Source organism: Periophthalmus magnuspinnatus, chromosome 23, assembly GCF_009829125.3.
Source record: "Periophthalmus magnuspinnatus isolate fPerMag1 chromosome 23, fPerMag1.2.pri, whole genome shotgun sequence".
Classification (NCBI taxonomy): Eukaryota; Metazoa; Chordata; class Actinopteri; order Gobiiformes; family Gobiidae; genus Periophthalmus; species Periophthalmus magnuspinnatus.
The window spans coordinates 17,456,687-17,472,057 of record NC_047148.1 but is presented as its reverse complement, the minus strand read 5'-3'; the positions used below and the strand labels follow the sequence as shown (position 1 = coordinate 17,472,057).

At 41.4% G+C, this 15,371-nt stretch overlaps 1 protein-coding gene across 1 annotated transcript; it reads right to left on the bottom strand.

The window, feature by feature from the left end:
* Window positions 1-11,133: 11,133 nt before the first annotated feature.
* Window positions 11,134-15,241, bottom strand: bcl7a (BAF chromatin remodeling complex subunit BCL7A). Its single transcript, XM_033989122.2, has 6 exons — window positions 15,063-15,241; window positions 13,994-14,075; window positions 13,817-13,913; window positions 13,598-13,747; window positions 13,219-13,316; window positions 11,134-12,923 (listed from the first exon to the last, which is right to left on the bottom strand). Exons 1-6 carry the CDS (start codon window positions 15,239-15,241, stop codon window positions 12,849-12,851), a joined length of 681 nt encoding a protein of 226 aa, XP_033845013.2. The 3' UTR covers window positions 11,134-12,848.
* Window positions 15,242-15,371: the final 130 nt, after the last annotated feature.

The following is a 15,371-nucleotide window of genomic DNA, read 5'->3' as shown; positions in this document are numbered from 1 at the left end:
AAATTGCATGAGCTGCTAATTAACTAAAGCACATTTCATGGTGTGTTTATATATATATATATATATATATATATATATATATATATATATATATATATATATATATATATATATATATATATATACTTTAATTACTTTTTTATTAATTTTTTCCTACTTACCAGTAACAGAAGAATAAGCTAGAAGTGTGTTTTGATGTAAAGTAGCCAGATTAAAAACTTGCCAAGCTCAACTAAAGCAGGGGTCACCAACCTGTTGCTCCTTTCTAAGTAGATCAGGTTTTATTCATCACATGCCCATTACCATTTTAAAGCAAATAACTGTAAATTTGAGATTTTTTTCACCAGTAGATGGCAGGTGTGAAACCGTTTCCCCCCTCCTGTCACCTGGCCTTTGTTCAAGCTCACCTGTACTCTCAGGTCTTCTTCTGTTGGGCCAAAGCTGGCACAGATTCAGACTGCAATAACACTTACAGCATCTTGTGGTGATATGTAAGAATACAACAGGGTGGTTCAGCCAGTCGAATTACAGATGATTTAAATGTTTACTTTGGATGCCAAGCTCTGTGCCCTAATAAACTGATAAATTTTGACTGTACTCTAAGACTAGCTGCTGACTCAGTTTCTTATGACTGCGTTAAAAGTGTTGCTCCATTCCTTTTTTTTCATAAAAGTAGTTCTGACTGGAAACAAGGTTGGGGACCCCTGAAGTAAAGCCTGGAACTTTGTATTGCACTGCCCACTTTAACAATCTTCCTTAGAAACACTCAGCGCTTTAATCAATCCTAGATAATGTATTTTATCTACAGTCAGTGCACATTATTATTGCGTTGTATTGCAACAAATTCTTTTCTAAGCACAATATTGAATCATATTGAATCCTTCCATGTATGTATGTAACTGTTAACATTGCAACATGTAAATAGTAATTAAAAGCATATTTTGATTAACTTTGACACCGTGCCATAGAAATAAAACTGCTCTTGTTCTAATAACATTGTAGAGTCAATTTATATTGACATTAAAATGTTTCTGTAATGTTTTATATGTAACATCTAATATGACCATTTGATGCTGACGTGTTTTAAATGTCATTGTTTTGTATGTTATCCTAAATTGTCCAATAAAGTTAAAATTAAATATCTGACTTTAAGTACTCTATATACACAAAGACAAATAACTCCTTGTTTATTACTACTTCAGATACTTCTCCCTGGTAGAGAAGTATATTAATAGTGACAGTCTATAAACATACAAAATAGATTTACATTAAAGCCGCAAGCGGCGATGATGGCCCTCGCCCCCGCGCGACCGCCCCCCCACGCGACCGCCCGGGGCCGGCCACCGCCCCCACGCACCATTTTCCCCGCCTGGCCACCCCACGGCCGCAATCCGCCCCCCTTCACACAGTTTCTATATAAATATGTGTGACCAACACATTATAATGGAGGTCCACGGCGTTGAACCGGCAACCTCGTGCACAATAGAGGTATGGTGTAATGGACTTTTTTGCCTCTTTTGAGGTCCACAATGATCTCACCAACTTTCATGCCAATCGGACAAAGTTGTGTTTTTTACATGTACAGTAGGGGGCGCTATGGAGGTCACTGGCCACATGTTTATTATGGTTCTCTATTCACAGTTTTAATCCGCATCAGTGATTTCAATTTGAGCTTTTTAGGCTGATCCATGTGTCTGTGAGAGGGAATCAAATATGCAGGAAAGCAGTCATATTTTGACAGTGTTCTGTGCATAAACCAAGAAGATCCAAAGAATATCCCCAAAACGTGGATGATTATTGACAATAATCATGTGTACATGCTGTATGTGGAGTTTGAGGAAATTTGGATGAAAAACCTAGGACTAGTCAGGTTTCATTTGCACTTAAGGAAAAGTCGTGTAGGAATTTAAATCCAATGACGAAGTCATATTTTGAGGGCATCCTACTCATGAACCATAAAGAATATCCCCAAAACGTGGATGATTATTGACAAACCACATATGTACATGCTGTATGTGGAATTTGAGGTAATTTGGATGAAAAACCCAGGAGTAGATATAATTCATAGACATGCAAGTCAAAGTGCCAAGTGCCAATTTCTTTTCAATTCATTGCGCCCCTGGTGGCCAACAGTGAAAAATAACCCATGGCCATAATGTAATTTTTTTTTTCTTCTAAGACCATGAATTGATTCCCCAAATTTCGTAGGAATCCGATAATGTTTGCGTTTCACCCCTATGGTAGGGGGCGCTATAGTGTTCATTTTGATTAAAATTAATATTGCATTCCACTCATGCCCCAGTCTCGCATATGTGATGTGAATGTGAGCTCTGTAGGGCAATGCCTGTGGTCGTGAGAGGACATCGAAAAAACAGGAAACGAAGGCGTATTTCGGTGGCGGCGTACGGGCGAACCGTGTGGAATTTGGAGAAAACGTGGATAACTTTTGAAAACCCATGTGTCTGGATGTGGCATGTGAAATCTGAGCTCATTTGGACCAAAAACCTGAGACTAGTAGCGTTTTGAAAACACGCTGCGAATGAAGTGGCGAATTTTTGATCCAAAATGGCCGACTTCCTGTCTGTCATAGAGCAGTGCTTCAATTCATATTTATGCTTGTCCCCCCATTCTCTATCACTGTTCTGATTTTTGTGTGTGTTTTCCAAAATAAACCAGGCTCCTCTCCCACAGGGGTGAAATTTTAGGTGGCGCTGTCGAGTCAGGGGGCATGGGACATTTTCCCGACACCAATTTTATGAAATTTTTCACCAAGCCGGTCGATTCTATACCCCCATGAGAGACTTTTCGTGAATGTTCAGGGGGTGAAAAATGCGATTGTTTTGGCGGAAAAACGAAGAACAATGTTAATATGCAGTGTGGCCCTGAGCTGTGTGGCCCTGAGTCTATATGAGAGGGGTCTGTGGCTTTGCACCGGCAACCGTGTACATAAAACAGGTATGGTGTAATGGACTTTTTTGACCCTTTTAATGCTCACAATTATCTCCCCAAGTTTCATGACAATCGGACAAAGTTGTGTATTTTACCAATACTGTAGGGGGCGCTATAGTGTTCATTTAGATAACAATTAATAGTGCATTCTATTAATACCCTCACATCACACGTGTGATGTGAATTTGAGCTGTGTAGACCAATGCATGTGCGTGTCAGAAATTTTTTAATGATTTTTTTTGGAGTCTTTGCGCCCCTGGTGGCCAAGTGTGAAAAATGACCTATGCCCGTAATATTATTTTTTGGTCCACGTCATTCCCCCAATTTATTTCCCGAATTTCGTAGGAATCCGATAATGTTGGCGTTTCACCCCTATGGTAGGGGGCGCTATAGTGTTCATTTTGATTCAAATTAATATTGCATTCCATTCATGCCCCAATCACACATATGTGATGTGAATGTGAGCTCTGTAGGGCAATGCCTGTGGTAGTGAGAGGACATCGAAAAAACAGGAAACGAAGGCGTATTTCGGTGGCGGCGTACGGGCGAACCGTGTGGAATTTGGAGAAAACGTGGATAACTTTTGAAAACCCATGTGTCTGGATGTGGCATGTGAAATCTGAGCTCATTTGGACCAAAAACCTGAGACTAGTAGCGTTTTGAAAACACGCTGCGAATGAAGTGGCGAATTTTTGATCCAACATGGCTGACTTCCTGTCTGTCATAGAGCAGTGCTTCAATTCATTTTTATGCTTGTCCCCCCATTCTCTATCACGGTTCTGATTTTTGTGTGTGTTTTCCAAAATAAACCAGGCTCCTCTCCCATAGGGGTGAATTTTTAGGTGGTGCCGTCGAGTCAGGGGGCATGGGACATTTTGCCGACACCAATTTTATGAAATTTTTCGCAGAGCCGGTCGATTCTATACCCCCATGTGAGACTTTTCATGAATGTTCAGGGGGTGAAAAATGCAATTGTTTTGGCGGAAAAACGAAGAACAATGTTAATATGCAGTGTGGCCCTGAGCTGTGTGGCCCTGACTCCATATGAGAGGGGTCTGTGGCTTTGCACCGGCAACCACGTACATAATACAGGTATGGTGTAATGGACTTTTTTGCCCCTTTTAATGCCCCCAATTATCTCCCCAAGTTTCATGCATATTGGACAAAGTTGTGTATTTTACCAATACTGTAGGGGGCGCTATAGTGTTCATTTAGATAACAATTAATAGTGCATTCTATTAATACACTAATATCACACGTGTGATGTGAATTTGAGCTGTGTAGACCAATGCATGTGCGTGTCAGAAATTTTTTTATGATTTTTTTTTTAGTATTTGCGCCCCTGGTGGGCAACCGTGGAAAATTACTCATGGCCATAATGTAATTTTTTGTTTCTTCTGATGCCATTGATTTATTCCCTGAATTTCGTAGGAATCCGATAATGTTGGCGTTTCACCCCTATGATAGGGGGCGCTATAGTGTTCATTTTTATTACAATTAATAATCCATTTTATTAATACCCTCATATCACACGTGTGATGTGAATTTGAGCTGTGTAGACCAATGCATGTGCGTGTCAGGCATTTTTAAATGATTTTTTTGGGAGTCTTTGCGCCCCTGGTGGCCAAGTGTGAAAAATGACCTATGCCCGTAATATTATTTTTTGGTCCACGTCATGCCCCCAATTTATTTCCCGAATTTCGTAGGAATCCGATAATGTTTGTGTTTCACCCCTATGGTAGGGGGCGCTATAGTGTTCATTTTGATTAAAATTAATATTGCATTCCACTCATGCCACAATCTCGCATATGTGATGTGAATGTGAGCTCTGTAGGGCAATGCCTCTGGTCGTGAGAGGACATCGAAAAAACAGGAAACGAAGGCATATTTCGGTGGCGGCGTACGGGCGAACCGTGTGGAATTTGGAGAAAAGGTGGATAACTTTTGAAAACCCATGTGTCTGGATGTGGCATGTGAAATCTGAGCTCATTTGGACCAAAAACCTGAGACTAGTAGCGTTTTTGAAAACACGCTGCGAATGAAGTGGCAAATTTTTGATCCAAAATGGCCGACTTCCTGTCTGTCATAGAGCAGTACTTCAATTCATATTTATGCTTGTCCCCCCATTCTCTATCACTGTTCTGATTTTTGTGTGTGTTTTCCAAAATAAACCAGGCTCCTCTCCCATAGGGGTGAATTTTTAGGTGGCGCTGTCGAGTCAGGGGGCATGGAACATTTTGCCGACACCAATTTTATGAAATTTTTCGCCGAGCCGGTCGATTCTATACCCCCATGTGAGACTTTTCGTGAATGTTCAGGGGGTGAAAAATGCGATTGTTTTGGCGGAAAAACGAAGAACAATGTTAATATGCAGTGTGGGCCTGGGCTGTGTGGCTCTGACTCTATATGAGAGGGGTCTGTGGCTTTGCACCGGCAACCACGTACATAATACAGGTATAGTGTAATTGACTTTTTTGACCGTTTTAATGCCCACAATTATCTCCCCAAGTTTCATGCCAATCGGACAAAGTTGTGTATTTTACCAATACTGTAGGGGGCGCTATAGTGTTCATTTAGATAACAATTAATAGTGCATTCTATTAATACACTAATATCACACGTGTGATGTGAATTTGAGCTGTGTAGACCAATGCATGTGCGTGTCAGAAATTTTTTTATGATTTTTTTTTTAGTATTTGCGCCCCTGGTGGCCAACCGTGGAAAATGAGTCATGGCCATAATGTAATTTTTTGTTTCTTGTGATGCCACTGATTTATTACCCGAATTTCGTAGGAATCCGATAATGTTGGCGTTTCACCCCTATGGTAGGGGGCGCTATAGTGTTCATTTTTATTACAATTAATAATCCATTTTATTAATACCCTCATATCACACGTGTGATGTGAATTTGAGCTGTGTAGACCAATGCATGTGCGTGTCAGGCATTTTTAAATGATTTTTTTTGGAGTCTTTGCGCCCCTGGTGGCCAAGTGTAAAAAATGACCTATGCCCGTAATATTATTTTTTGGTCCACGTCATGCCCCCAATTTATTTCCCGAATTTCGTAGGAATCCGATAATGTTTGCGTTTCACCCCTATGGTAGGGGGCGCTATAGTGTTCATTTTGATTAAAATTAATATTGCATTCCACTCATGCCACAATCTCGCATATGTGATGTGAATGTGAGCTCTGTAGGGCAATGCCTGTGGTCGTGAGAGGACATCGAAAAAACAGGAAACGAAGGCATATTTCGGTGGCGGCGTACGGGCGAACCGTGTGGAATTTGGAGAAAACGTGGATAACTTTTGAAAACCCATGTGTCTGGATGTGGCATGTGAAATCTGAGCTCATTTGGACCAAAAACCTGAGACTAGTAGCGTTTTGAAAACACGCAGCGAAAAATTTGGCGAATTTTCGATTCAATATAGCCGACTTCCTGTCCGTCCTAGGGCGGCACTATGATTGGCTTTTTTGCTTGTCTCCATGAGCTCTATCACTGGTGTGAATTTCGTCAAGCTAGGGCGAAAAATGCGTGTCGGCTCCCAATTCATTTTAAAATTTTGAATTTTCTAGGTGGCGCTGTCGAGCCAGTGTGTGTGGGTCATTTTCGTGATGCATATTTTCTTGAATTTTTTGCCAAGCCGGTCGATTTGATACCCCCATGTGAGACTTTTCGTTGACGTTCAGGGGGTGAAAATTGCGATCCCAGGGGGGGAAAAAAAATAATAATTAAAGCCGCAAGCGGCGATGATGGCCCTCGCCCCCCGCGCGACCGCCCCCCCATGCGACCACCCGGGGCCGGCCACCGCCCCCACGCACCATTTTCCCCACCTGCCCACCCCACAGCTGCAATCTGCCCCCCTTCACACAGTTTCTATATAAATATGTGTGACCAACACATTGTAATGGAGGTCCACGGCGTTGAACCGGCAACCTCGTGCACAATACAGGTATGGTGTAATGGACTTTTTTGCCTCTTTTGAGGTCCACAATGATATCACCAACTTTCATGCCAATCGGACAAAGTTGAGTTTTTTACCTGTACAGTAGGGGGCGCTATGGAGGTCACTGGCCACATGTTTATAATGGTTCTCTATTCACAGTTTTAATCCGCATCAGTGATTAGAATTTGAGCTTTTTAGTCTGATCCACGTGTCTGTGAGAGGGAATCAAATATGCAGGAAAGCAGTCATATTTTGACAGTGTGCTGTGCATAAACCAGAAAGAATATCCCCAAAACGTGGATGATTATTGACAATAATCATGTGTACATGCTGTATGTGGAGTTTGAGGAAATTTGGATGAAAAACCTAGGACTAGATAGGTTTCATTTGCACTTAAGGAAAAGTCGTGTAGGAATTTAAATCCAATGACGAAGTCATATTTTGAGGGCATCCTACTCATGAACCATAAAGAATATCCCCAAAACGTGGATGATTATTGACAATCGACATATGTACATGCTGCATGTGGAGTTTGATGTAATTCGGATGAAAAACCTAGGAGTAGATATAATTCATAGACATGCAAGTCAAAGTGCCAAGTGCCAATTTCTTTTCAATTCATTGCGCCCCTGGTGGCCAACAGTGGAAAATAACCCATGGCCCTAATGTAATTTTTTGTTTCTTCTGAGACCATGAATTGATGCCCCAAATTTCATAGGAATTGGATAATGTTGGCATTTCACCTCTATGGTAGGGGGCGCTATAGTGTTCATTTTGATTAAAATTAATATTGCATTCCATTCAAGGCCCAATCTTGCATATGTGATGTGAATGTGAGCTCTGTAGGGCAATGCCTGTGGTCGTGAGAGGACATTGAAAAAACAGGAAACGAAGGCGTATTTCGGTGGCGGCGTACGGGCGAACCGTGTGGAATTTGGAGAAAACGTGGATAACTTCTGAAAACCCATGTGTCTGGATGTGGCATGTGAAATCTGAGCTCATTTGGACCAAAAACCTGAGACTAGTAGCGTTTTGAAAACACGCTGCGAATGAAGTGGCGAATTTTTGATCCAAAATGGCCTACTTCCTGTCTGTCATAGAGCAGTGCTTCAATTCATTTTTATGCTTGTCCCCCCATTCTCTATCACTGTTCTGCTTTTTGTGTGTGTTTTCCAAAATAAACCAGGCTCCTCTCCCATAGGGGTGAATTTTTAGGTGGCGCCGTCGAGTCAGGGGGCATGGGACATTTTGCCGACACCAATTTTATGAAATTTTTCGCCGAGCCGGTCGATTCTATACCCCCATATGAGACTTTTCGTGAATGTTCAGGGGGTGAAAAATGCGATTGTTTTGGCGGAAAAACGAAGAACAATGTTAATATGCAGTGTGGCCCTGGGCTGTGTGGCTCTGACTCTATATGAGAGGGGTCTGTGGCTTTGCACCGGCAACCGTGTACATAATACAGGTATGGTGTAATGGACTTTTTTGACCCTTTTAATGCTCACAATTATCTCCCCAAGTTTCATGCCAATCGGACAAAGTTGTGTATTTTACCAATATTGTAGGGGGCGCTATAGTGTTCATTTAGATAACAATTAATAGTGCATTCTATTAATACCCTCACATCACACGTGTGATGTGAATTTGAGCTGTGTAGACCAATGCATGTGCGTGTCAGAAATTTTTTTATGATTTTTTTTTTAGTATTTGCGCCCCTGGTGGCCAACCGTAGAAAATGACTCATGGCCATAATGTAATTTTTTGTTTCTTCTGATGCCACTGATTTATTCCCCGAATTTCGTAGGAATCCAATAATATTGGCGTTTCACCCCTATGATAGGGGGCGCTATAGTGTTCATTTTTATTACAATTAATAATCCATTTTATTAATACCCTCATATTACACGTGTGATGTGAATTTGAGCTGTGTAGACCAATGCATGTGCGTGTCAGAAATTTTTAAATGATTTTTTTTGGAGTCTTTGCGCCCCTGGTGGCCAAGTGTGAAAAATGACCTATGCCCGTAATATTATTTTTTGGTCCACGTCATGCCCCCAATTTATTCCCCGAATTTCGTAGGAATCCGATAATGTTGGCGTTTCACCCCTATGGTAGGGGGCGCTATAGTATTCATTTTGATTAAAATTAATATTGCATTCCATTCATGCCCCAATCACACATATGTGATGTGAATGTGAGCTCTGTAGGGCAATGCCTGTGGTAGTGAGAGGACATAGAAAAAACAGGAAACGAAGGCGTATTTCGTGGTGGCGTACGGGCGAACCGTGTGGAATTTGGAGAAAACGTGGATAACTTTTGAAAACCCATGTGTCTGGATGTGGCATGTGAAATCTGAGCTCATTTGGACCAAAAACCTGAGACTAGTAGCGTTTTGAAAACACGCTGCGAATGAAGTGGCGAATTTTTGATCCAAAATGGCCGACTTCCTGTCTGTCATAGAGCAGTGCTTCAATTCATTTTTATGCTTGTCCCCCCATTCTCTATCACTGTTCTGCTTTTTGTGTGTGTTTTCCAAAATAAACCAGGCTCCTCTCCCATAGGGGTGAATTTTTAGGTGGCGCCGTCGAGTCAGGGGGCATGGGACATTTTCCCAACACCAATTTTATGAAATTTTTTGCCGAGCTGGTCGATTCTATACCCCCATGTGAGACTTTTCGTGAATGTTCAGGGGGTGAAAAATGCGATTGTTTTGGCGGAAAAACGAAGAACAATGTTAATATGCAGTGTGGCCCTGAGCTGTGTGGCTCTGACTCTATGAGAGGGGTCTGTGGCTTTGCACCGGCAACCGTGTACATAATACAGGTATGGTGTAATGGACTTTTTTGTCCCTTTTAATGCTCACAATTATCTCCCCAAGTTTCATGCCAATCGGACAAAGTTGTGTATTTTACCAATACTGTAGGGGGCGCTATAGTGTTCATTTAGATAACAATTAATAGTGCATTCTATTAATACCCTTACATCACACATGTTATGTGAATTTGAGCTGTGTAGACCAATGCATGTGCGTGTCAGAAATTTTTTTATGTTTTTTTTTTTTTTGTATTTGCGCCCCTGGTGGCCAACCGTGGAAAATTACTCATGGCCATAATGTAATTTTTTGTTTCTTCTGATGCCACTGATTTATTCCCCGAATTTCGTAGGAATCCGATAATATTGGCGTTTCACCCCTATGATAGGGGGCGCTATAGTGTTCATTTGTATTACAATTAATAATCCATTTTATTAATACCCTCATATCACACGTGTGATGTGAATTTGAGCTGTGTAGACCAATGCATGTGCGTGTCAGAAATTTTTAAATGATTTTTTTTGGAGTCTTTGCGCCCCTGGTGGCCAAGTGTGAAAAATGACCTATGCCCGTAATATTATTTTTTGGTCCACGTCATTCCCCCAATTTATTTCCCGAATTTCGTAGGAATCCGATAATGTTGGCGTTTCACCCCTATGGTAGGGGGCGCTATAGTGTTCATTTTGATTAAAATTAATATTGCATTCCATTCATGCCCCAATCTCACATATGTGATGTGAATGTGAGCTCTGTAGGGCAATGCCTGTGGTCGTGAGAGGACATCGAAAAAACAGGAAACGAAGGCGTATTTTGGCGGCGGCGTACGGGCGAACCGTGTGGAATTCGGAGAAAACGTGGATAACTTTTGAAAACCCATGTGTCTGGATGCGGCATGTGAAATCTGAGCTCATTTGGACCAAAAACCTGAGACTAGTAGCGTTTTGAAAACACGCTGCAAATGAAGCGGCGAATTTTTGATCCAAAATGGCCGACTTCCTGTCTGTCATAGGGCAGCGCTATAATTATATTTTTTGCTTCTCTCTATGAGCTCTATCACTGGTACGAATTTCGTCAAAATCTGAGTCGGGCCTTCCTATTAAATTGAAAATCTCAAAATTTCTAGGTGGCGCTGTCGAGCCGGTGTGCTTCGGACATTATCGCGATGCCAATTTTATGAAATTTTTCGCCGAGCCGGTCGATCCTATACCTATATGTGGGACTTTTCGTCGACGTTCAGGGGGTGAAAACTGCGATCCTTTTGGCGGAAAAATAATAATAATAATAAGAAGAAGAAGAAGAAACCCAGGAAGAACAATGCCCCTCGCCATCACTTCGTGAGTGGCGAGGGCCAATAATAATAAGAAGAAGAAACCCAGGAAGAACAATGCCCCTCGCCATCACTTCGTGAGTGGCGAGGGCCAATTAAGCTCTTTTTGTGAATTTTATTAAGAAAACATACAATCAGACATGATAAAAAACAAGCACTATTGATGGAATAAATAAGTCAAACCAAACCATGAATCTGTACAAGATCTAAACTGAGACAAAATGGTCCCAAGAAAACAAAAGATTTCATATCTCACAGCTCTTAACGCACATTTATGAGCAAACTAGCTATTGGCTCAATCAGGTGAACGCTACAACTTAAAGTGAGATTCTTAAACTGAGTGCGGTACATAATGCGGTCTATAACTGTTAATGTCAATACATAGCATTTTAAGTGCCAGCACTGCTGGACTGAGAATGAGGTATATGCTAGTCCATCCTCTAAACCAAAACAGTTCTTTTTAGTTCTTTTCTCTCCATCCATGTCAATGCTGATTTTACAATATCCCATCAAGAGGTTGTACTAATTCAAACTTCAAGTAATTAGCTCTTTAATGTCAATGACAACTCCACAAAACAAGATCTTGTTAACATGTATGTATAGATTCAGTCAGTAGACAGCACCTTAAGGAGGGTGATTTCTAAAGTTTGACCAAAAAGACTGGATGCTCAAGTGAACAACAGACAGGTTTTGGTCACTTGGAGGTAAGTCGTGCTACACAGAACACTTTCAGTGATCTATGTGATCTAAGGTGGACTGGTCATAATAAACGGCAACAGTTTCAGGTCAGTATTTACTTAAAAGAAAAGTAAAAATGCTGAAAAAATCATGAATTTAGAGGGTGGGAACGTGATTTATGACCAATAGTGTTTACTGTTCAAAGTTTAAATATTAAAGAACAAGTGCAGTTGTATCATGAGCATTGTGTAGAATTACCTAAAAGATGCAGATTATAAGGCAAAAACATGGCACCAAAATGTAATGCATCAACCTGTTTTACGAAAGATGTATATTTCTTCAGAGCAACTCAAGGCACAACTTTAGGACCTAGTCTATCTATGCCTGACTCTACCACTTATCCAATATAATGTGACCAGTGCTGTCTGTCCCTACAAACTCCAAAGTCATTAAATATGAATGGGGAAATATTCCATGGATAGAGAAAAAAGACATCCACTACAGCAGCAAAATCTATCTGTGATCGATTGCGACTTTCCGTAACAGTGCATTACCCTCCTGCGGAGACAAAAAAAAAAAACCTTTACATCTCATAAATAGACATTGAACTTGGCCAACAGGAGGCAAATTGAGAGAATTGTTGGAGTCACATCTCGAGGGTTACCCACAAACACAGATCTGAGACCTGGCTAGCCATGTGAATATCCTGAGCTAAGCCATTAGCATCAAAAACAGTCTCAGGGCAGTGGTACGTGTCACCCATGTCCTAATGTCATTGATGCAGTCAGCAGTGTGGGATCCTCAGTGTGAAAGTCTTTATATTCGCCGGTGCAGATCATGTGGGTAGCCTGGGCCCGTATTCTGAGCTTGTCTTGGCATTAGTGAATTGTATGAAGAAGGGCTGGATGGAGGCACAGAGGGGAACAGCAAGAAGAGGTAATATCCATTCTCTCTCTGTGGTTGAGGAGTGTCAAATCGTAATTGCAAGGTGCAATGTCCTGCCTCAGATGAATTTGGGTTAAAGGGGGGAAAAAAAAAAAAAAAAGTACAGTGAGGAGAGCCGTAGTGTCCATTAGCCCTAAATTACCTTGGGTTAATGGAAGGAGGTACAGAGGAGGATCAAGACCAGCCCAAAATTTAACTATCCTCATAGTCTTGGGATGAGGAATCCAGTTTGGTTTTCTTGCTGGGTGGGATCTCGTCATCTAGGTCCTAGAGAGAACAAAAGAAAACAACTTGTGCCATTACCAACTTAATACCTTATTACACCAACGTAATAACTTTCAGTAACAGCAACAGCTGCCACCTTCTGACCTGAAACTCTTTTCTCGTTAACAGTAATAGCAAGTTAAATCCAAAATGGATCCCTGAAACAAAGGTGCTAACAAAGAGCATTTCGCTTTTTATCCATATAAAATAAAATAATATAACTAAACCTTGACTTTACTAAAAAAGATTAATGTTAAGTTGTTGATAGTGATTTAAAAACACAGTTGCGGGTATTTACCTGAGTGGCTTTGCTGTCGGAGGAGTCCTTATCCCCCAAGGACAAACTGTCCCTTTTAGCACTTTGTGCTCTGTCTGAGGCGTCTGAGATGGTCTTAACTGAAAATAAAACACAACAGCTTTATTATAGGAATTCTTGCATTATCCATGATGGAAATGTCCTCTAAATAAGTTACAGCTTTGCTGACACTTTGTGGTATGTTGATGTAACTACATTTGTGAAAAAGTACAGAAAATGTTACAACCATCCAAGTACATTAGTTTTGTTCAGTGATCAAGAATTATGCCAACTGCTTTTTAAGATATAATATGTAAACAGTACAAGAGTCTCCAATGTGGCATGACTTATTTATGTTGCTAGTCTACATGTATAAACTCACCCCTCTTGCTCTCTGGGCTCTGGCCATTTTTAACCTCTCTGCTGTCCCGATGAGACATGATGGTGGACTCTGGGGCAGGGCTGGTGCTACAACTGTTTTCCTGTTTCACTGGGGATGAGTCAGCAATCGAGCTCTGGTTGCTGTTGTCATCTAAACACAATCAATAATTATACCATGTGCCAATATAACTTCAGATGCCCTTTATATAGGCATACCCACCATGCATGTCCATCATGCCAGGAGATGAGCTGTTCTCTGGAGTTGTCAACTCTGAGCCATATTTCTCATCTTTACCCTTTTTCTTATTTTTATTTTTCTAAAACAGATAAATAAGCATTGAGGTATGTTATATTAACAAAATAGATGATATATCTTGGTAGTATTGGGAGTACGTACATCATCGGATTTGGGCTCTGTCACTGGTACCCACTTGTAGATACGAAGAGATGTGTCTCCTACTGTCACCCATTTCTTTTCCCTGAGGAAAAACAAGAGAATAATTGTATTAGTAAATTAGTACAGATGCACAAAAATATCACAAATCCTTTAGGCAGAGTCAAGTGAAAATAGCTCTACAGAAATGTGAAACAAAACAGTGACTTAAGTGTATGACCTAAATCAAACATAAAATAGTCTGGATACCATATGAGTACATGATACAAAAAAAAAGTATTTTTCATTATTCTGACAAAACAAAGAAAGGAATTCTTATTTGTAAAATAATTCGGATAATTACATTTTTAGACGAACTTGTACATAGCCCAGTAGTCTACTGCATCTATTCAACTGAACAACAAACTTTTCTTTGTTTTGCCTTGACCTCATTTAAAAACAAACAGCCGACAAAGTAAACTCGAGAAACCAAGTTATACTAACTCATCCTCATAGATTCACTCAAAGAGCGTGAGTGTTGTCAAACATTTAAAAGTGTTTTATTGTTAAATGTTAAAGACAGTACGTGCTCAGCCATGCACTACAACACTCACTTCCCTCTCCCAACCCCCACCGCCTAGTCTCTTTGAATTACAGCCAAAGGACGGCTCAAAGCGCTTCATTTGAAACTCAGACGGACCATACTTCTCCCACTCCAGAGCGCCCTCATCAAATTGTTTAAAACTCAGGAGTTAGCGGAGGTTTCAGCGCGCCCTGGAGCACCAAACCAGCCGCTGTCTTTGAGCTGAACAGCGCACAGCAATGGCTTCATGTGACTGCATCGAAATGGCTTCTGGGTTCAACCCTGTCCGCTGAAATCTAGAATAAATCCTGTGTGTGAGCTGGATATACGGCGGCATCTGGCAGACATCCCTTGTGCGCTCAGTGCACCTGAGCCGCAAGTACATCTGCCGTAAATCGCATGAAATGCCCTTTCTTTAAATTCATCGCTCTCCTTCACGCTCCTTCCCTCTCCTCCCCCAACAAGCAAGCCCTCTCGTGTTAGATCAGCCTGTTTTTTCTCTTTTCTTACCATTTTCGTACTTTCTCGATAGCTGCCATAACCCTCTTGATGTCATCCTTCGCCCTGCTCCGGGTCTCAGCTCGCACTGACCTGCCCGACATTGCCGCGGTGGGTATAATATTTTTAAAGCTCGCCGGCAGTTCAGACACAATGCAAACAGTAGAGCGCACAGAGCAGTCAGTGCGCATGTGCAGGAGGAGGAGGGGGGAGCGGAGAGGCGCCTGGCTGCTCCTGCATGAGGGGAGGAGAGGGAGGAGAGGGGTCTCCCCGCTGCGTATGTGTGCTGCTGTGGACTGGGAGAACAAAGAGCTGCAATAG